The sequence below is a fragment of the Lepidochelys kempii genome, chromosome 15 (assembly GCF_965140265.1).
Source record: "Lepidochelys kempii isolate rLepKem1 chromosome 15, rLepKem1.hap2, whole genome shotgun sequence".
Classification (NCBI taxonomy): Eukaryota; Metazoa; Chordata; order Testudines; family Cheloniidae; genus Lepidochelys; species Lepidochelys kempii.
In genome coordinates this window covers 8,061,063-8,084,024 of record NC_133270.1, presented here as the reverse complement: position 1 = coordinate 8,084,024, position 22,962 = coordinate 8,061,063, and the positions used below count along the sequence as shown (strand labels likewise).

At 40.0% G+C, this 22,962-nt stretch overlaps 1 protein-coding gene across 4 annotated transcripts in view; it reads left to right on the top strand.

Moving 5' to 3' along the window:
* Positions 1–22,962, top strand: part of MED13L (mediator complex subunit 13L) — a 442,112-nt gene that overhangs the window by 340,119 nt on the left and 79,031 nt on the right. For all 4 annotated transcript variants that reach the window (XM_073312881.1, XM_073312880.1, XM_073312882.1 and 1 more), the window contains exons 5-11: positions 622–767; positions 2,063–2,257; positions 2,664–2,852; positions 12,984–13,146; positions 16,050–16,154; positions 19,064–19,792; positions 21,363–21,585. In XM_073312881.1, coding sequence (XP_073168982.1) covers positions 622–767; positions 2,063–2,257; positions 2,664–2,852; positions 12,984–13,146; positions 16,050–16,154; positions 19,064–19,792; positions 21,363–21,585 — 1,750 coding nt within the window. The remainder of the gene's footprint in view (positions 1–621; positions 768–2,062; positions 2,258–2,663; positions 2,853–12,983; positions 13,147–16,049; positions 16,155–19,063; positions 19,793–21,362; positions 21,586–22,962) is intronic.

Here is a 22,962-nt window from a genome sequence, read left to right as displayed (position 1 = left end):
TTTAAAAAGTGTGGCATTACAATTAGCAACATTTAAGCAAATGATTAGCTGTAACATAATGCAAAGCAATTCTATGTGGTGGATTAAGTGGGAAAATTTTATTTTCATTATTATTTACTGAGCATTATTCTTGATGATGTATGGCAGTGTCATGGATGGCCTGGACCATGAGTTTATTGAGATCGTTGCCTTCTGAGCAAGTCTCTGTGCCTTTTAAAAAAAACAGTATTCCCTTGGCATATAAGTAATGGTTCTTCCTCCCTGTTCCTGTTCTCAGTTGAAGTTCATTTCTGGTCCTAAGAGTTCTCTTTCCTTTTCATCCTAAAGACCGTATTTTGACTTCTTGAAGCCTTCTGCTTGCAGACAGCTGTTTGTAGTGAGCTTTCTTTAATTGAAATGGGTAGGAAAATGAGTCTCTGAGGTTGATGTCAATACTGTTCCATCATTAGCCAGAAGTTGGTAATTGTCATCTTCAGTGGTTCTGAGTTCAGTTTACTTAAGTGAAACAGCAGAACTGGGTTTTCAACCCAATCTGGCTCCCTTCTGCTACAAAATCTATCCTCTCTTCCCCCACATTCATTGATATGCTAGTGAACCAGTTTTTTATTTCTTTTTATCCAGTGAACATTTGTCTTGCGCCTTCACGTTCTTCCTTCATGGGGAAAGCAACGTGTGCACAAGCGTGGAGATTGCCCAACACCAGCCAATCTACTTGATCAATGAGGAGCATATCCACATGGCCCAGTCCTCACCTGCACCATTCCAAGGTAAGTGCACTTTTGACTGTGGCAGCTCTGGAAATATAAAGACTTGCAGAACATGTGGTTTATGTGCCTATTTTAATGCCTATATATCAAAACTCCCTAATTTGGCCCCAGTGATGGTGTCAGGAAACAGATCCAGAAATGAATAAGAAACAAAACTCAGTAATTTTTAAAATAGAATTAAAGTTCCCCTCAGGAAACTGGGGGCATGGGGTAAAATCCTGTTAAGATTTTTAGTATGATAGCTAGCTGTAAATAAATGTTAGGTCATGTTTTACAGGTTTTTCTAGTCATTAACTTCATCAGATTCAAATATTTTCTGAAATAAGTACAACAAAACAAACTGTAATTTTTGTTGTAAGATCTGTTATTGAAAAGGTATATATGAACATTTTATATCATGGCACAGTGTCACAAGGTCCAGTGGGCTCTGGTCTATGGGTAGTGTTCTTAAATGCTATTGCAGTACAAATAATTGATTATGATAACATAGATTATTTGATTGAACTGGAGTTTTTTTGTCTGAGTGACAGTCCCTCATTTTATTTTTCCTTCATTGTGCTGTTTGTGGTGCAACGCATTTGTCAAAATGCAGATTTTTTAGAAAGAAAGGTGAAAATACAGAGCATAACCAAAGAGAAGAATGAGCATTTAAAATATATAAAAAGAGACATACCTGATATAGTCTTAAAGTTACAGATTTCTAGGTTACAGTGTAGTGTTGTAAGCCATAAAAATGCCCTGTCCAATTTGGAAAAGAAAACATGGCACTTACATTAAATTTTTTTTAAAAGTATTACATAGCGTATTACAGGATAAAAAGAAAAGGTGCCACAAGTACTCCTTTTCTTTTTGTGGATACAGACTAACACGGCTGCTACTCTGAAACCTGTATTACAGGATGTCTTCAGAAGTACACTGGACCCTCACTATAGCCCGGGGTTCTGGATCCATGCGTGGTCCCTTGTTAATGTGGGGGACGTGTTGCCATGGATCCCAATTTAAATATTTTAATTTGGGATCCATCGCCTCGACCGCGCTATACACAAACCTGCGCTATAGCGATGGTCCAGTGTGTGTCTTCTGTTATTCCATTGATGTAGAGTTATTTTTATCCCTCTTAATATTTATTCCATTATTTTACGAAGTGAAGTTGTGTGCACTATATTTGGAAAATAAACAAAATGCAAAGAGCTATCTAAAATCACAGTTCGAACAAGACTGGGAATGAATCTAGGGGAAGTGGGATGTGGTTGCTCTGTAGTTGAAATCCACATATTGTATGTTTTATTTTTCAGTTCTGTTGAGTCCTTATGGTTTAAATGGTACATTGACGGGCCAAGCATACAAGATGTCAGACCCAGCAACCCGTAAATTGATTGAGGAATGGCAGTATTTCTACCCCATGGTGCTGAAGAAGAAGGAGGGGCTGAAAGAGGAAGAGGAATTGGGATATGATGACGATTTCCCTGTGGCAGTTGAAATCATTGTTGGTGAGATTTAGTATTTTGCCTAAAGAACATTTCCACCTCATAATTTAAAAAAAAAAATCTAATTAATCAGAAACAACCTTTATAATTTCCCTATCTGGTTTTGTGGCTCTCTTGACACTGGAGCATTCTGACTATTTATCTTGCCTCAAGGTTCTTACTCCCTGTATCCCTGATGCTATTATCACAATATCAAGCTTCTTATTTCTGCTCCCTAGTAGTCATAAAGGGATGGATGAATATGTAGGAATGAATATGCAGGCTGAAAACTTCTTTAGATCTTTTATATTTTGACTAGTAAGGTTTGTCTAGTGCATGTTGAAACCAATCAAGGCCAGCCTGGGTAGCTGAATAATCAATGGAGAATTTAAAAGACTTATTTTCTTCTCCCTGTTCTTATTCTTTATAGGCGGTGTACGTATGGTGTATCCTTCAGCTTTTGTTCTCATCTCTCAGAATGACATCCCCCTGTCTCACAGTGCTGCCAGTGCTGGAGGGCACATCAGTGTGGGTCAGCAGGGACTTGGCAGCATGAAAGATTCCAGTAATTGTGGGATGCCGCTCACTCCACCCACTTCCCCAGAGCAGGCCATCATAGGTAAGCAATAAACCTAGCAAAGAGACCTGAATCATCCTATTGAAAACTCATTTTAAATATTCTTTAACTGATTCAGTGAATTGCAGTGTTCCATAATCTCTTGTCTATTTAATCTTTGAACCATCTGAGGTGTTACTTACTAAGCTGTATTCCAGCATAGTGTGCTTTCATTTTTGCATAGATTATGGTTGCTGGGGGATAAATGTGTGAACAGCAGCAGAAAAAAGAGAGAGAATACGCTAATGAGTAGAACACAGGGACTTTCACATGAGTTCACAGAACAGAAGAGTTACCAGTTTTGTGAGAGTTAATTTCAGCCCAGTTTATTGGAAATCTATTGCATTTATGAGACTGTGGACACCTGAGACTGTAGAAGGGATTAGGCCTTGTCAGAGTTCTTAATTGGATACTTGCTTAAGGGGGATGTAGGGATTAATTAGTTAATCATTGTAAAGTATTACAAACATGAAAAACATCATATAATTTATTAAGCATTAATATTGGAACAATGCCAGTATCTGAATGATGGTCATTTTATTGACCAACATAGTGGGTATTGAACCAAGGACCTCCAGGAAAAAAAAGAATGAGTCTGCAGCTTAAGGTAAAAGGTCAGGCTCTGTAGCTGGAGGATGTAATGAACTCTCATGGGATGTGGATGGGACAAAGAAGGGGACATGTAAAACTTGCTGACCAGTGGAGTTGCGTGTTTCTTCTGAATGAGGGAAACTCATCCCGAGCATCTGAGGCTCATAACAGTTTGAATCCCAGCAGCGTCCACACTTATGTGACAGCTGACACCAAGGATTGTACTTGACTTCAGTAGAGCTAAGTAATTTACACTAGTTGAGGTTCTGGCCTTCCATTTTGTTATTATGCTACATATTTTATATACTTCCATTATCCAGTACACTCTTACTGCAGACAGTTGCATGTAAACTACATCTTTATGTCCAAGAAGTTCATCTGTCTCTTTTTGATCCTCATGCAGGTCATGATACTACATGACTGTACACTTAGTTGCCACAAAGGTTACTATGAAGTCACAAAAAGTTTTTGTGTAGATCAGTTCTGGATTATGCTCTTTGCATCATTTGACTTTAGAGATTTGCCAGTCACCAAAATTTATTTATTAATACATTCCCTGATTTCAGAAGTACTGGCATGCTTTTTAATTTAAACCTCAGTGTAGGAATTATGGTTTGGATTCATAGAAGATGCTCTGAATGGAGTCATGCATGCAGGATTGTTACAGTATGCTAAGCAATGAAATTTTGGACAACTTTCATCTGTTAGCAGCTTGTCTTGGAACAGTTCATGTTTATTATCTCAGTGGATTCTTAAAATCACATCCGTCTATAATGTCCCTTCCAGTTACGCAGATTGAATATTGACTTTAAACATTCTGCTTAAAAGAACCCAAGTCAGTTGCAAACTAAACACACTAGGGCTTAGTGACAAGGGCATTGGACAATCATGCAGAAACAATATAAATTACAATGCAAACTAGTCATTTGAATAACATAGAATCATAGAAATGTAGGGCTGGAAGGGACGTTGAGTAGTCATCAAGTCCAGCCCCCAGTGCTGAGGCAGGACCAAAACCACACAGACGATATCCAACTTTTCTTAAAAAGCTGCAATGATGGGGATTCCGTAACTTCCCTTGGAAACGTATTCCAGAACTTAACTGCCCTTATAGTTAGGTTTTTCCTAATATCTAACATATATCTCCCTTGCTGCAGATTAAGTCCATTACGTCTTTTACAACCTTCAGTGTCCATGGGAACAATTAAATAGAATATTAGAATTGGAAGGGACCTTAGGAGATCATCTAGTCCAACCCCCTGCTCAAAGCAGGACCAATCCCCAATTTTTGCCCCAGATCCCTAAATCGCCCCCTCAAGGATTGAACTCACAACCCTGGGTTTAGCAGGCCAATGCCCAAACCACTGAGCTATCCCTCCTGATCACTGTCCTCTTTATAACAGCCTGTAGCATATTTCAAGCTTGTTATCAAGTCCCCCCTCAGTCTTCTTTTCTCAAGACTAAACAGGCCCAGTTTTTTTAACCTTTCCTTAGATAACAGCTTTTCTAAACTTTTTATCATTTCTGTTGCTTTCCTCTGTACTCTCTCCAATTTGTCCACATCTTTCCTAGCCACCTAAAGTGTGGTTCACAGTACTCCATCTGAGGCCTCACCAATGCCAAATAGAGTGGGACAATTACCTCTTGTCCCTTATATTCAGCATTCCTGTTGATACATCCAAGAATGACATTAGCCTTTTTTTGCAACCGTGTCACAATTGATATTCAATTTGTGATCCACTATAACCCCCAGATCCTTTACAGCAGTAATACCGCCTAGCCAGTTATTCCCCATTTTGTAGTTGTGCGTGTAGTTTTTCCTTCCTAAGTGAAGGACCTTGCACTTAGGTTGTTACTGAATTTTATCTTGTTGATTCCAGACCGTTCTCTAATTTCTCAAGGTTGTTTTGCATTCTAATCTTGCCCTCCAAAGTGCTTGCAACTCCTCCAATTTGGTGTCATCCACAGATTTTATAAGTATGTTCTCTGTTCCATTATCCAAGTCTTTAATGAAAATATTGAACAGTACCAGACCCAGGACTTACCCCAGTGGGACCACTAGATACTTCCTTGCAGTTTGACAGGAAAGTAGTGATAACTAGTGGTTGAATATGGTATTTCAACCAGTTGGGGAGCCACTTTATAATTATTTCATTCAGATTGTGTTTTCCTAGTTGTCTTAAGAGAATGTCATGTGGCACTGTGTCAAAAGCCTTAGTGAAATCAAGATATGTCACATCTATTGCTTCTTCCCTTTCCCCTGCAACCAGTAAGCCTGTCAAAGAAGGAAATTAGGATGCTTTGGCACGATTTGTTCTTGACAATCCCATGCTGGCTATTCCTTTTAATCCTACTATCATCTAGGTTCTTACAAACAGATTGTTTAATAATTGTTGCCATATCTTTTCAGGTGTTGAAATTAGGCTGATTGGTCTATAACTCCCTGGATCCTCTTTGTTCCTCTGTTTAAAGCTAGCTACTAAGTTTGCCCTTCTCCCATCCTCTGGGACATCACCCATCCTCCATGAGTTCTCAAAGATAATTGATAACAGTTCTGAGATTGTTTCAGAGTACCCAAGGATGAATTTCATCAAGCTCTGCAGACTTGAATATATCTAACTCATCTAAATATTCTTTAACCATTTCTTTCCCTATTTTGGCTTGCATTCCTTCATTCTGGTTGTTAATATTAATTTTATTGCGTATATGGTCACCATTAACCTTCCTAATGAACATTGAAGCAAAATAGGCTTAGCCTTCTTGATCTCATCAGTTATTGGCGCTCCTTCCCTGCTAAATTGAGGATCTATGCTTTCCTTCATCTTTCTCTGGCTCCTAGTGTATTTAAATAACTTCTTCTTGTTGCCTTTTATATTCCTTGCTAGGTATAGCTCATTTTGTGCCTTAGCCTTTCTGGTTTTATCCCTAGCTTGTGCTATTCTTTTGAACTCCTCCTTAGCGAGTCTTCCGCGTTTCCACTTTTTATACAATTCCTTTTGGATTTTGAGGTCATTATAGAGCTCTTGATGGAGCCATATCAGCCTCGTACTATTCTTCCTGACTTTCCTTGGAATTGGAATAGTTTGCAGTTGTGTCTTTAATATTGTCTCCTTGAGAAACTGCCTGATCGCTTTTATCCCATAGATTTTCTTGTCATGTGACCTTACCTACCAGTTCTCTGACTTTGTTAAAGTCTGCTTTTCTGAAGTCCAGTCACATGCTGAATGTGAGCTGTATGACAAATACAAAAAGTATAAATCTATGAATTTTTATTGTGAAGTTGTTCAGGGTTTAAAGTTTCACAGCATGGTATAGCTAAAGTTCTTACTCTATATATCATAGAATCATAGAAGATTAGGGTTGGAAGAGACCTTGGGAGGTCATCTAGTACAACCCCCTGCTTAAAGCAGGATCAACACCAACTAAATCGTCCCAGCCAGGGCTTTGTCAAGCCGGGCCTTAAAAACCTTTAAGGATGGAGATTCCACTACCTCCCTAGGTAACCCATTCCAATTCTTCACCACCCTCCTAGTGAAATAGTTTTTCCTAATATCCAACCTTGACCTCCCCCACTGCAACTTGAGACCATTGCTTCTTGTTCTGTTATCTGCCACCACTAAGAACAGCCTAGCTCCATCCTCTTTGGAACCCCCCCCCCTTTCAGGTAGTTGAAGGCTGCTATCAAATCCCCCCTCACTCTTCTCTTCTGCAGACGGAATAACCACAGTTCTCTCAACCTCTCCTCGTAAGTCACATGTCTCAGCCCCCTAACCATTTTCCTTGCCCTCCTCTGGACTCTCTCCAATTTCTCCAAATCCTTTCTGTGGGGGGGGAGGGGGACAAAACTGGACACAGTACTCTAAATGTGGCCTCACCGGTGCTAAATAGAGGGGAATAATCACTTCCCTTGATCTGCTGGCAACGCTCCTACTAATGCAGCCCAATATACCATTAGCCTTCTTGGTAACAAGGGTGCACTGTTGACTCAAGTCCACTGTAATCCCCAGGTCCTTTTCTGCAGAACTGTCACTTAGCCAGTTAGTCCCCAGCCGGTAGCAGTGCATGGGATTCTTCCGTCCTAAGTGCAGGACTCTGCACTTGTCCTTGTTAAACCACATCAGATTTCTTTTGGCCCAATCCTCCAATTTGTCTAGTCACTCTGGACCCTATCCCTACCCTCCAGTGTATCTACTTCTCCCACCAGCTTAGTGTCACACGCAAACTTGCTAAGATTCAATCCATCCCATCCTCCAGATCATTAATGAAGATGTTGAACAAAACTGGCCTTAGGCCCTGTGGCACTCTGACCAGCTGCCAACTAGACACTGAGCCGTTGATTGTTACCCGTTGAGCCTGATGATCTAGCCAGCTTTCGATCCACCTTATAGTCCATTCATCCAGTCCATACTTTTTTAACTTGCTGGCAAGAATACTGTTGGAGACCATATCAAAAGCTTTGATAAAGTCAAGATATATCACGTCCACCGCTTTCCCCATATCCACAGAGCCAGTTATCTCATCATAGAAGGCAGTCAGGTTGGTCAAGCATGACTTGTTCGTGGTGAATCCATGTTGACTGTTCCTGATCACCTTCCTCTCCTTCATGTGCTTCAAAATTGATTCCTTGAGGGCCTGCTCCATGATTTTTCCAGGGACTGAGGTGAGGCTGACTGATCTGTAGTTCCCCAGATTCTCCTTCTTCCCTTTTTTAAAGATGGGAACTATAGCTGCCTTTTTCCAATCATCCAGGACCTCCCTCAATTGCCACGAGTTTTCAAAATAATGGCCAATGGCTCTGCAATCACATCAGCCAACTCCCTCAGCACCCTCAAATCCATTAGATCTGGACCCATGGACTTGTGCATGTCCAGCTTTTCTAAATAGTCCTTAACTTGTTCTTTCACCACTGAGGGCTGCTCACCTCCTCCCCATACTGTGCTGCCCAGAGCAGCAGTCTGGGAGCTGACCTTGTCTGCGAAGATCGAGGGGGAAAAAAGCATTAAGTACTTCAACTTTTTCCACATCATCTGTCACTAGGTTGCCTCCCCCATTCGGTAAGGGTCCCACACTTTCCCTGATCTCCTTCTTGTTAACATACCTGTAGAAATTCTTCTTGTTACCCTTCACATCCCTTGCTAGCTGCAACTCCAATTGTGCTTTGGCCTTCCTGATTACACCCCTGCATGCTCGAACAATATTTTTATACTCCTCTCTAGTCATCTGTCCAAATTTCCACTTCTTATAAGTTTCCTTTTTGTGTTTAAGCTCACTGAAGATTTTTCTGTTAAGCCAAGCTGGTTGCCTGCTGTATTTGCTATTCTTTCTGCACATTGGGATGGTTTGTCCCTGTAACCTCAATAAGGCTTCTTTAAAATACAGCCAGCTCTCCTGGACTCCTTTCCCCCTCATATTAGCCTCACAGGGGATCCTGCTCATCACTTCCCTGAGGGAGTCAGTCTGCTTCTCTGAAGTCCAGGGTCTGTATTCTGCTGATCTCCTTTCTTCCTTTTGTCAAGATCCTGAACTCGACCATCTCATATGAGTACTGTGTATCTTTATACCGTGTATATGTGCATGTTTATAGGTGTGTTTATGTGCTCTTCTGAACCTATATGCATATACACACGTATCACTAAGTAGTTTAAATAGTTTGGGGTTGGGGGGTATATGGTATAACCTCATATCTCAATTAACTGTAATATCCTGTTTATATATATATATATATATCTTACCATATATATGAGTCAATTTTCTGACTCTTCATTTGAATCTCTGTGTGGCAAACAGCGTCTACATTTTTGGATCCAAATTTTGCTGTGCACAGATTCAAAAGTAGAAACAGATAATAGACTCTGATATACAGTAAGATACAAGTATAGTCTTTTGAGTTGGGTGTTTTTGTAGGTGATGTGCCATCTAAAAATAGAGCTAAAGTTTGGTTTAATTTTTAAAAAGTTAAGTATTCTAAAATAGTAAGATACAATGCAAATGAACTAGGAGATGAAGGAGATGATTGGCTGAGTTAGCTGAGATGTCACAAGTAATCTCACTAGCTAAAAATGAGCTGTTCATAGGCAACAGCCAAAAGAAATGGAAGTAAGAATGAGGGAGCAGTATAGTGATACTTTGGGCTTTGCATAAGGCAAGAGAGAGAGGAAGGAGTTGAGGAAGGCAGAAAAAAAGAAAGAAAGATAGATAGATAGATGAAGATCGCCTACCGGCCTAGAGTGTGAGTATGTGTCTCATGGTAAAAAAATCTACAAAGTAAACAAACTAAGTTTTGACTGGCTAGCTGTTGACTGAAACAGGACCACAGCCGTAAATAGATGCACCTCATCACAGGGTATCTCTGATGGTACAGTATATTTAGAAAGAAAGGATTTGTAAGATAGGGAGTACATTAGTGTCATGTAATAGGAGAGAGAGAGAGATTTGCAGCATGTGGGAAATAATGAAGTAAAAAAAGGCATAAAGAATAAAGTAAATAAATAATATTAAAGTAAAAGAAAAGCCTTCTAAGTATATATTTATAACTCTTTAAGATCCTAAATTATAATCAGGGTAGTTAGACTTATTTATATGCAGTCTTAAAACACAACAGTGGAAAATCATTTTCTCTTTCCTTACGTTCCAGAACTTGAGTTCAGGATTCTGTGCTTCTTGTGAGAGAGTTAATGCCACCCCAGATGCTAAAAATTGAGTAAAAAATACAGCTACCTGCTCTGGTTATTTTTAAGGGTTTGATGAGTGGCCTGTTTTTCCAAGAAGTACACAGAATTCAGATGTAGATGAAAATACCTTTAAATGTATTTTTAAAATATATATTTGATATGCTACAATGTGCCCAGGTTCTCTTAATGCTTTAAAATGTTGAACAATTACTGTATCTTTTAAGCATTGAAGTTCCCCGTTAAACACAGAGTATCTCAGGAGTTCTAAGCATGTTTTGCATAACAATTAAATTGATAAGTGAATGTGAGGGGCAGAAGCCGTAAAAATTAAGGAAAATTTTAATTTAGTCCAAGCTGTCAACGGTGGTTACTGCTAGAGCTCTGAGAGTAAATATGACTCTGCAAACGATGATAGCGATGCTTCAGCAAATGGAAGCAACATCGCATTATTAAAAAATGTTTAAATCATATCGTAAAACAAGTGCTAAAGGATATAGAGAATGGGATTTTAAGTTCATAGGAAGAAGTTACCCTTGGGATTGCAAAGTGACCTCTAGTAACTTTTGGCATTTACTCCATTATCTGTCAGGTTTTTATAGTATTTTTCAACCCTTTAGGCAGTAATTTTCCACTATAAATTTCAGTTTCAGTGAATGAAACAAATCAGTTTTGATTATTTACGTATAGGCACTAATATATATATCCTATCTAGGCACACACCATATAGTCAACAATATGCAACAGGCTTCTAAAAATGCACTGCAAAATGTTGAAGCATATCAAGTCATACGCTCAAGTGTAGAGTTTGTGTACTGATAACCTGGCCACTAGTGCCTCATAATAGTTGTAACTGTGTAATTTTTGGATCTTGTTGGTATTATGACAGAGTACACCAGTACCAGAGTGTGGTTTATGAAAATGTATTCTGACAACAGCGGCAGAATGAATTTGCTAACCTTGAAGGGTTAATCCAGTTTAATTCAGTCAAGATACTTTTCATCACAGATCTGTCAAGTTCAAAAACAACATTATGATGTATTCCAAACAAGCAAAATACATTAGTACAGCCACGAACTTTAGTGCAGGGGTGGGCAAACTGCAGCATGCGGGCATTTTAATCCGACCATTGAGCTCCTCCTGGGGACCAGGGTCTGGGGCTTGCCCCGCTCCAGTGCTCCAGCCGGGGAGCAGGATCGGGGGCTGCTTTGCGCGGCTCCCGGAAGCAGCGGCATGTCCCCCCTTCGGTTCCTATGCATAAGGGCAGTCAGGGGGCTGTGCTCCGCATGCTGCCCGTGCCCCAAGCACCACCCCCGCAGCTCCCTTTGGAGGGGCGGCACCTGCGGATGGGCAGCACACAGCAAAGCCACCTGGCCGCACCTCCGGATAGGAGCTGGAGGGGGGGCATGTCGCTGCTTCTGGGAGCTGCTTGAGGTAAGTGCCGCCCGGAGCCTGCACCCCCGAGCCACACACCCCTGCCCCAGCCCTCTGAACCCCTCAGTCCCAGCCTGGAGCATCCTCCCGCACCCTGAACTCCTCATTTCTGGCCCCACCCCAGAGTCTTCACCCCCTCCTGCACCGCAACCCCAATTTTGTGAGCATTCATGGCCTGCCATACAATTTCTATACCCAGATGTGGCCATTGGGCCAAAAAGTTTGCCCACCCCTGCTTTAGTGAGTCAGGGAATGCTTTGATTTTAATGATTGCTGCTGTTCCAGTCACTTCCTTTAAGAATAGAGAAACAAAAAACAATATCTGAACTTACTAGAGAGACATGCAATTACCAGGAATCGTACAGGAAACTGAGTTAAAAAACCTGTAGACAAAGTAGCACTGTAACTTGCAAACCAAATTATAGAGAGAAACCGGTAGATTTCTTTCTTTTGATATAGTGAAGTGGTGACTATTTTCAGTGTTTTATTGCTAAGGCTTCTTAAATTGTGTCAGACATAAGGACAAACAGTTCTGTACGAGATTTGACCTTGTTAAAAGCTTCCTATCATTACCTTCTTTGCTAGCCTGAACATAGAGGGTAGTGTTATGCATCTAACAGGCTAAATGAACTTACAGCTCCCTCTGCTGTTCCCGTCTGTGTTTTAAAACTGACTATATTAGGGTCTCAGACTATCCAAACAGCTCTCTCAATGAACAACAGAAACATTTGCTCATACTGTGAGTAACAAGGTTTTACTCCACTGGTGAAAAGAAATGAAGTGCAAAATAAAAATCATAATCCTTCAGTGGTGGTGATTGCAAATCAAGCACAGAAAGAAAATGAGAGTGAAAATTCCATCCCCAAATGTGAGCAAGTATTATCACTTAATAATTCATTCATGTCTTTGCCTCTTGTGTTAAAACTTCCTTCTTCTCTTTGTATCAATGCATGTTTAGTACACATGGTGCAAATAAACAGTCTGGTGTATTTTAATACTGTAGATGCCTTTTCTTATAAAACCATGTATCTTGTGACCAGTTGTTGTTTTAATAAGACCACGAAAGATTCTGTAAGTTAAACTTAATAGCCAGCAACAGTGAAAAACTACATCACACAGTTCCACTCTCTAGTGCCATCTCTGCTATGCTGGCACAAATTTTGCTTGTAGCTCTAGTTTACTGATCTGTTCATAGCTGGTGACTTAAACTGGACTAGTTTGCTGGTTCATAGCTGGTGACTAAACTGGACTAGTCCCTTCATCAGGAGGTTATCTAGTCTTAAACTGCCCGAAGCTTTTATTAGTGAACACAAGCATTTGTAAACTCATCAACCTATAAGTTGAAAAGCCCTTTCAGAACAATCTAATGTTATAGCTGCTGTTACTCTTGTCTACAATACTGTTTGATTTTTTTCATTTACATGTTGTTATTTTTTTGCAGGTGAAAGTGGAGGTACTCAGAGCTCTGTCAGCCATTCAGCTTCACAGGAGGGGGCAGTCACTCTGCACAGTCCAAAGAAATCAGGGAAGATTCCTCCAAAATTCCACAATCATATGGTCCACAGAGTCTGGAAGGAATGCATTCTCAACAGGTCACAGTCCAAGTAAGGGAGTAATTCTGCTCATGTTCTTTATTAATAATAGTACAGCTGTCACACTTAAAAACTTGCTAGTTTTGCCGTAGATGCTACCTCATTATTTCCTGTACCTCGCTATTTAAAGTGACTCATGCAAGGTAATGTTATCTCAGACAATTTCCAATTGTTTTAGCTTGAGAACAAGTAATAGTGACAATAATGGTGTCTATTCACTTGTTTAGCTCATTTCACCTCTGGCTGTCTGAGCTTTACACATGTAGCCAAATTCTGCTCTTGGTTACTCACGCGCTACTACATTACTTCACATTAGAAATACAAAATTACTAGGTCTGGAGGGTAGATGACCAAAGGACAAATAGCCTGCTAAAGTTTGTATTTTTAACATTATATATATTTATAGATGTAAACATTTGGAAGGATATATTTGTGTTTGGCAGGATATAACTCAGACTTGCATGGTGCATGGTGGAGCATTGCTATTAGTGGACTAGCTTTTCATTTCTGGAGGTTTAAAATATCTCACAATGGGATGATGTACAGATGTTCCAACAAGTTTTACCTCTGTTATTTCCATGTAATTTCCTCACTGCATTCAGAAACGTTGTTCAATGGGCCAATTTTAATTGTTACATGTATTGCCTGCCCTTTGATTTTTTTTGCTCAAACTCCAGATATAGGCTATGTGATACCCCTTTGTGGATCAAGCATAAATTTTCATATTTGGCTGAGGTAAAGACTGTTATATGCAAAATTCTGAGGCATAGGTGAAGGCATAGGGCGTGGCATAGATTTCATAGAATCATAGAATATCAGGGTTGGAAGGGACCTCAGGAGGTTATCTAGTCCAACCCCCTGCTCAAAGCAGGACCAATCCCCAACTAAATCATCCCAGCCAGGGCTTTGTCAAGCCTGACCTTAAAGACTTCTAAGGAAGGAGATTCAACCACCTCCCTAGGTAATGCATTCCAGTGTTTCACCACCCTCCTAGTGAAAAAGTTTTTCCTAATATTCAACCTAAACCTCCCCCACTGCAACTTGAGACCATTACTCCTTCTGTCATCAGCTACCACTGAGAACAGTCTAGAGCCATCCTCTTTGGAACCCCCTTTCAGGTAGTTGAAAGCAGCTATCAAATCCCCCCTCATTCTTCTCTTCCGCAGACTAAACAATCCTAGTTCCCTCAGCCTCTCCTCATAAGTCATGTGTTCCAGTCCCCTAATCATTTTTGTTGCCCTCCGCTGGACGTTTTCCAATTTTTCCACATCCTTCTTGTAGTGTGGGGCCCCAAACTGGACACAGTACTCCAGATGAGGCCTCACCAATGTCGAATAGAGGGGAACGATCACGTCCCTCGATCTGCTGGCAATGCCCCTACGTATACATCCCAAAATGCCATTGGCCTTCTTGGCAACAAGAGCACACTGTTGACTCATATCCAGCTTCTCATCCACTGTAACCCCTAGGTCCTTTTCTGCAGAACTGCTGCCGAGCCATTCGGTCCCTAGTCTGTAGTGGTGCATGGGATTCTTCCGTCCTAAGTGCAGGACTCTGTACTTGTCCTTGTTGAACCTCATCAGATTTCTTTTGGCCCGGTCCTCTAATTTGTCTAGGGCCCTCTGTATCCTATCCCTACCCTCCAGCATATCTACCTCTCCTCCCAGTTTAGTGTCCTCTGCAAACTTGCTGAGGGTGCAATCCACACCATCCTCCAGATCATTTATGAAGATATTGAACAAAACCGGCCCGAGGACTGACCCTTGGGGCACTCCACTTGATAACGGCTGCCAACTGTACAAGGAGCCATTGGTCAGTACCCGTTGACCCCGACAACCTGGCCAGCTTTCTATCCACCTTATAGTCCCTTCATCCAGCCCATACTACTTTAACTTATTGGCAAGAATACTGTGGTAGACGGTGTCAAAAGCTTTGCTAAAGTCAAGGAACAACATGTCCACCGCTTTCCCCTCATCCACAGAGCCAGTTATCTCGTCATAGAAGGTAATTAGATTAGTGAGGCATGACTTGCCCTTGGTGAATCCATGCTGACTTTTCCTGATCACTTTCCTCTCCTCTAAGTGCTTCAAAATTGATTCCTTGAGGACCTGCTCCATGATTTTTCCAGGGACTGAGGTGAGGCTAACTGGCCAGTAGTTCTCAGGATCCTCCTTCTTCCCTTTTTTAAAAATGAGCACTACATTAGCCTTTTTCCAGTCGTCCGGGACCTCCCCCGATCACCATGATTTTTCAAAGATAATGGCCAATGGCTCTGCAATCTCATCCGCCAACTCCTTTAGCACTCTCGGATGCAGCACATCTGGCCCCATGGACTTGTGCTCGTCCAGCTTTTCTAAATAGTCCCGAACCACTTCTTTCTTCACAGAGGGCTGGTCACCTCCTCCCAATGCTGTGCTGCCCAGTGCAGCAGTCTGGGAGCTGACCTTGTTCGTGAAGACAGAGGCAAAAAAAGCATTGAGTACATTAGCTTTTTCCACATCCTCTGTCACTAGGTTGCCTCCCTCATTCAGTAAGGGGCCCACACTTTCCTTGACTTTCTTCTTGTTGCTAACATACCTGAAGAAACCCTTCTTGTTACTCTTAACATCTCTTGCTTGCTGCAATTCCAGGTGTGATTTGGCCTTCCTGATTTCACTCCTGCATGCCCGAGCAATATTTTTATACTCTTCCCTGGTCATTTGTCCAATCTTCCACTTCTTGTAAGCTTCTTTTTTGTGTTTAAGGTCAGCAAGGATTTCACTGTTAAGCCAAGCTGGTTGCCTGCCATATTTACTATTCTTTCTACACATTTGTTTGAGAAATATACAAATGTCAACAAGATCTACAGTTTATTAATAAAATGACATTATGTATGAGGTGATCATTTCCATAATATTTATTTTTATTCCCATTAGGAGGAGTCAGATTACTACTTCAAATCTGGAGGAAGAAGTCCCAAGCAACACTGTTTCTTGGAATTTTGTGGATCCGGTCCAAAGAGTCAGTTGTTCTTGTTCCAGGTAAGTAGAAAAGAGAAGAATTATTGTGTCAGGTTGAATGAGGCCTGCAAAGTTCATGCACAATATAAAATTATATGTAGAGTCACTACACAACAAGCAGGCATGCTTTATAGAAAATAAAAGGCAAGATCGTCAGCTGGTGGAAATCACTCTCGTTGCATCAATTTACACCAGCTGAGGATCTGGCCTGCTATCTTCTAATGATTTGTAGGGAAGTGACAGGAATGTAATTTACTCTTGTCACCACTGTACGGTACCTGAGCTGTTTTATTCTAACTCAGCTGTATCTCTTTAATAAATTCAGTTGATGTTTTTAAAATCAGGGTTTGTCTTATTTTCTGGAGCTTTTTTCCTGTGCAAACTATTATATTTAAATATTAAAAATCTAAGAAATTATTAATTGGTTGCTCAGATGTACAGTATTTAGTGTCTTTTCTTCTACTGTCTAGCTGTTTTTCAGAATTTAAAAATAGATGATATAATAGAAGTGATTACAAAACCGTACTTAGCAAATCTGTTTTAAATCTTGACATAACTAGTATAGTTTAATTAAAGTAAAATGTGATGGAAAAAAGCGCATCAAGCAAAATATATTTCAGGATTTTGTTTGGAAGTGATTTAGTTTGAATCAAGTGAAAATCAGCAGGTCTAAAGTTTAAAAAATTCCATGCATCTCAGAACATGACTAGAGCAGTGCTTCCAATAGAATGGGCGAGGACACACACGGACTTTTGCAGAGTTCCATACGGTCTGCATAAAGTCTTCATTCAAAAATGCATATGAGATGGCTCCTACATATGCCCACAGTCTTTTAAAACTATTCTGTGTTAAATTAAAGAGAGCAAGATCTAACACTGGCAATCCTGTAACTTTCAGGTAGAACATCATTGACTCCTCCATTTTGCAGCATCGAAAAATGTGGAGGAGAGAGGAAAGAGCATATATGAATTTAGACACCTAACTTATCTTCAGATTTTCTTTCTTCCAAGTTACTGCTTTTAAGATTTAGTGGAGTTGTTTCCATCGTCATGGAAAGTGTACTATGCAATGCTGTCTCTTAGCTTTTGAGGTGGAATGCCATAGTCCACCACGTTTTTGAGCGATAGGGTTATCATAAGCAAAATAATCTGTTTAAATTTACTAGTGCTGCTTATGAAATCAATGAAGTGATTAGCTCAGGAATTCAGAGCACCTGGAAGCATTTTGGCAGGAAATTTTTGCACAAGTTTATATAGTTTGGAGAGAAAGTGTGGAGAGTACAAATAGAATAATCTGGCTGTTACATGGTAGTAGCACACTGAGTGTGAGGAGTTCTGTGTTTCAGTAGGAACATAGGCACATAACCAGGATAGGTTCATTACTTATTAAAAGTTAGCTTCACAGTCTGTAATCTTGGGAATGGTAGAGGATCATGGTGGTAAACCTTTAGAAACAAAAAGGAAAGACCTAAGTATAAAGACTCCATTGCAAGGAGCAAAAATGTAAGAACATCCCTTTTGTAAGTGTAGACATGAGTAAAGTTGACCTGTCAGTAAGGTTGCCTGTTTGAGTTAGTTGTAGTTGGTTTGTTTTGTCTCTATGATAACAAACATTTTGAAATGTTGCTACTCCAAGTTTTCTGGTCTGTAAATGACAGTTGTGTAATCTCTGTGCAATATGATTTGTATTTCATTGCCTACTAGCACTCTTCCAGTAATGGAGAATACTTATCTCAATCAGGATTTTTTTTTTGCAGTTTGTTTATAATCTTTCGTTGTCTTTTAATCTTTTATGAAATATAATATCTACAGAGATATTTACATTTTTGGATGAATTTCCTGAACTTTAGTTCCCATGAAAGCTGTCAGCTCATAGTACAAACTAGATCCACATGCAGTGTGGGCAAGTACTCTGCAATTTTGCATGCACAACTAATTCAGTGCATTTCCCTCCTAATTTTCAATGTTTGTAATGCCCCAGCCCTGAACTTCTTCTAAGGTGAGATAGTCAATTGTACCAAATGTTTATAATAATTTTGTAATGAAATATGTACTAGTGCCAGCCAGAAATCATCAGCCCCTCCAGCCTTTATTTTAAATTTGATTTGAATCTCCTTTAACCAAAGTGTACAGTGCATTAACCCACTGTACTACCTACCAGCCATGTAACTATATTATCAGAAAGGTTATCATGTAATGCAGAGGAAGCTATCACAAGGTCTTCACAGACTGTCTCAGAGACAATGAAAACACCATTTAATGGCTGCAACATCTAGGTTATTGAATTTCTTTCCTGTGCTTCCAATTTTAAAAGATATTGGATTGCTGTAGCACAAGATGTCTTAGAGTTTAAAGCCACTATCAATACAAAAATTCATAGTTGCGGGGGGGGAGGTTTTGGACTGTGTAAAATATTCAGCAATTGATGAGTATGGCACAAACACCTCTTATTTGGCATGAGTGCCTGCTCCCTCTCCCAGTCTGGAGGAAAAATGGCATGAAAGCAGCCTGCTGTGCATTGCATCTGTGAGCACAGCTAAAACACACAATATGGTATCATTCCCGACACATGCTCCAGAATGTACAGGGAGAGCAGTCGTGCTTCAGTATTGTTGTGAAGAAAAGCAGCTCTTCAGTGGTGAAGACAATAATACTTGGTATTTCTATCTTGTCTTCCACCTGAGAACGTCAAACAAATGTTAATTCTTTCTCCTAGAACACTGCATGTGTGAGATAGATGTCATTATCCCCATTTTGCAGACAGGGACACTGAAGCAGAGAGAGGCTAAGTAACCCTTCCAAGATCACTTTACAGTTCGCAACAGAGGCAGGAATAGAATTAAGATTTCTTGGCTCTGTGCTTTTGTTCTAACCATCAGATCATGTATCCTCACAGTTCACATGATGACTTGTTTCTAACTCCTGTTACAGGCACAAGCTTTTCAAACAGCGCTGTGCTATTGGCCCCAGCCGTCCCACAACGATATCACAGCCAGGGTTCAGTGTCGGATCATCATCCTCTTCTTCTTTGCCACCACCTGCCTCTTCTAAGCACAAAACAACAGAAAGACAGGAAAAAGGAGAGAAACTGCAAAAAAGGCCTATGATGCCATTTCACCATCGGCCCTCTGTCACTGAAGAGCTATGCATGGAACAGGACACATCAGGGCAGAAGCTGGGGTTGGTAGGGATGGAGCCCTCTTTGGAAGTCTCTAACTCCAGGAAATATGAGAAGCAGCTATCCATACCCTCCAGAAACCCAAGCAAACAAATTAATCTGAATCCCATGGATTCACCCCATTCCCCCACCTCCCCTCTGCCTCCCACACTTAGCCCCCAGCCAAGAGGTCAGGAAGCAGAACATTTGGACCCACCATCAGTTGCTGTGAACCCAGCACTTTATGGTAATGGGTTAGAACTCCAACCATTGCCCAGTCTAGATGATAGGACAGTTCTTGTTGGACAGAGGCTGCCGTTGATGGCAGAGGTCAGTGAGACAGCTTTATATTGTGGGATCATTCAAAACAATGAGTCATCAGATAAGTGGCAGAGCTATGTTCTCCCAGCAAGTGATGATCCAGAGTTCAAGCCGCCAGAGCTCCGGTATGACAGATATGATGCCAAGATGGAGGTAAATTCAGACAGCACTGCACTGAAAAGGTAAATACAATATTGAGTGACCACTGTCTTTATCAAATTACAATCAGAAAGCCAAATTCTACACTCAATTACAGCAATGCAGTTCCATTAGGTATGAAAGCTTTTGGGATTGCATTGGTGTAAACAATAGCAGAAATTTAGTCAAGAGACTAAAGATGTGGCAAAGATTTTATATGGTAGGAAAATACCTATAAACAGACATTTTAAATGACAATTCCTCACTTATTGTTCATTAAACCTGCACAATAAATATAAGAAATCAATATGTAGCATCAGTGACTCCTTCAGTTGGCACTACCATTAAAAATATAGATAGAAATGTGGAAATTTGGTATGCTTTGTCTTTGTCATTTGTGTTTTTTGTGTTGGGCAATGTAAGAGACATAATAGATTTTAAAACCTACATTAATGCAACTGTGGCAGAATTAAGATTACCTCTTACCTCTTTCATAGATTCATAGATACTAAGGTCAGAAGGGACCATTATGATCATCTAGTCCGACCTCCTGCACAACGCAGGCCACAGAATCTCACCCACCCTCTCCTGTGAAAACCTATGTCTGAGCTATTGAAGTCCTCAAATCGTGGTTTAAAGACTTCTTGTATTTAGTGGAGGGTTTTATTGTAGCTGTTCAAGATTGCAACCATAAAGTTGCATGCTTGTTGGGCTTTAACAAGAAAAAGAAAGAAAACCCCTGTTTGTGGCACTGGGGAAATTGTGGCTTGTCTAGCTCTGTAAGTTATAAAACCTCACTACTCCATATACTATATTCATAAAATCTAGTCACTGTACAACACTTTAGTAATGAAATCAGTTGTCACTAAGTACTTGATCTTGCATCACTGAAGTCAATGGGAGCATTACCATTGATTTTAATGTGTATAGCAACAAGACCTAAAACACTAACAGATTTTTTTCCCATATATGCATAAGAGAAAATATGTAATCGCTTAGATTTATTACTTTAAAAAAGGTAAATTTAACAAATTACTTTCTCAGTGAAGAATATGTGATGTATATGTAGTTTTGTCTTCAACAAAAGTTGACTTTTTTTTTAAATGGGAAAAGTGTCTTTTCCCCCACTTATGTAGCCTAAGTCTAAATGGAATTTGCACAAACTTAAAATAAAACAAAACAACACATTTTGGCTTGTGGTAAGTGGTAGCCCAGAAGGATAATTCAAGTGTTAAGTTTATATAAAATATAATTATCGGGGAGTTTTAATGTTACTTCAAACTTAACTCTAGTAGTCATTACTACAAATGATATGACAGTCTGAAATGTTACAGGTGCTTCAGGGAATTTTGATTTATCTATTTTCTACCTACAAGATTCATTCCCTTTCATTGGCCCAACATGGAAGTTGACAATACAGTGAGCAGCTGTTTAACATTAGCAGAAGGAAATGCATGCTCCAATGGACAAAAAAAAAAATGAATTTCAGCCCAACAGAGAGAGGAGTAGTACTGACTGGACTTGTTAGAGAAAAATTCATGAATCTGCAGTGTTGTTATTTTTGCCTTGTATGGAATATTTGTTTTTATAATGGCTTTTTTTCCCCTCCCACAGACTCTTAGCACAACCCAACAAGCGGTTTAAAATTTTGGAAGACAACAAACCAGTGCAGACACTGAACTATCTTGATGCCTTGCCTCTAATACAGCAGCCTGGAGAAGGCCTGGGAGATGTTAGTGATCCTTATACTTTTGAAGATGGTGACATAAAATACAGTTTCACTGGCAATAAAAAATGCAAACTGGGGACTGAGAAAGATCCTCTGAAAAAGAATAAGGTACCATATCAGATCAGGGACATGATGTTGTTATTGCATTTATTATATTCTAATAGCACCCTCCGTGCTGTACAAACATAAGACACAATGTCTTCCCCAAAGAGTGCACTAACAGGATATATCTTTGAGCACAAATTCAGTTCATACCTACCTATTCACAGAGAAAAATATTGTGTCAGTGTGACATGTCCGAGTTAGTAGTTGCTGGCTTAACCCCTTAGATCGCATTTAAACTACAAAGATATGTTTCATACTTACATACCTTCGTTTTGGCCATCACCAGAACCCAGAGTCAAACTAAGGAATAAAATCTTTCATTATGTTATATTTCTGAGGTTCCAGTGTATAGAGAAGAAGGAATTGGCTGCAATTTTTTTAGGTTCTCATCTGCAACAATCAACATATTCAGCTCACAGCAGAGCATATCTCTCTATCCTGAATTCATCTTTCTTGCCTTGAGTATGACTCATTCAGTCTTCTACTGCATGGCTTAGTAACATCAATGCTGTGTTGGTTTTGACATCTCCTCGCACCCTTCCCTCCACATAAGAGAGATCCATTTGATCACCATTCTAGGCCATCTGCTTTTAGACCTTTAGGATATTTCTCCTTCCCAGTGCTATCTCACTCCCTGTAGTGCTATCTCAGTGTCTGGCAGTTCACTTCAGTTATTTGTCTCTCTAGATAATTCCTCCACTGCAGTTCGTTGGGAGGCATATGTTCTCAGCAAATTAAGCAGTCTGCTTATCTATTTTGGCTACTCAGATAAACTGATGTATGTAGATGGGAGCCTTTGTAAATGATGGAATATCATTTCATGTTGTTCTTGATATGTAAGATAAATTATGAATGTCCGTGTTCTCTTTTTCTCCCTTTAAAGATTTTTTGAGCTCGTCAAGGTGAAGTCCTGATAGCACTAAGTAAGGTTGGGAATATAAAAGACAGTTCTGGGGCAAGCTTTCTCTTTTACCTCTCATGCCCTTCAGTCATTGCTTATAGTATGCCTGTTGTTCCAATTCGTGGACCACCCATGCCAAATTATGCAGTGGGTTTGTGATTTGGCCAGTTGGCCATTGGCACTAAGATGAGACCAACAAGCACCTTTTACCTTGTAATCAAAGTCAGGAATTGTACGAAAGTTTCCAGAGAAGGAGATATATCTTGTTAGTTAACAAGCTCAGATTGGACAAAAGACCTCAAAAGTGTTTGTTTGTACAGGATGTCTGTGAGAAATTTTTATAAATCTGATAAGGTCCTTTGGGAGCACAGCTTTAAATTTCAGAGAACATCTCTCTGCCAAACTGAACAAAACAAGTTTTGCAAAAAGTAAAATTTAATAATATCATGTTGACGTTTTTTGAAGTTCATTGTAAGTGG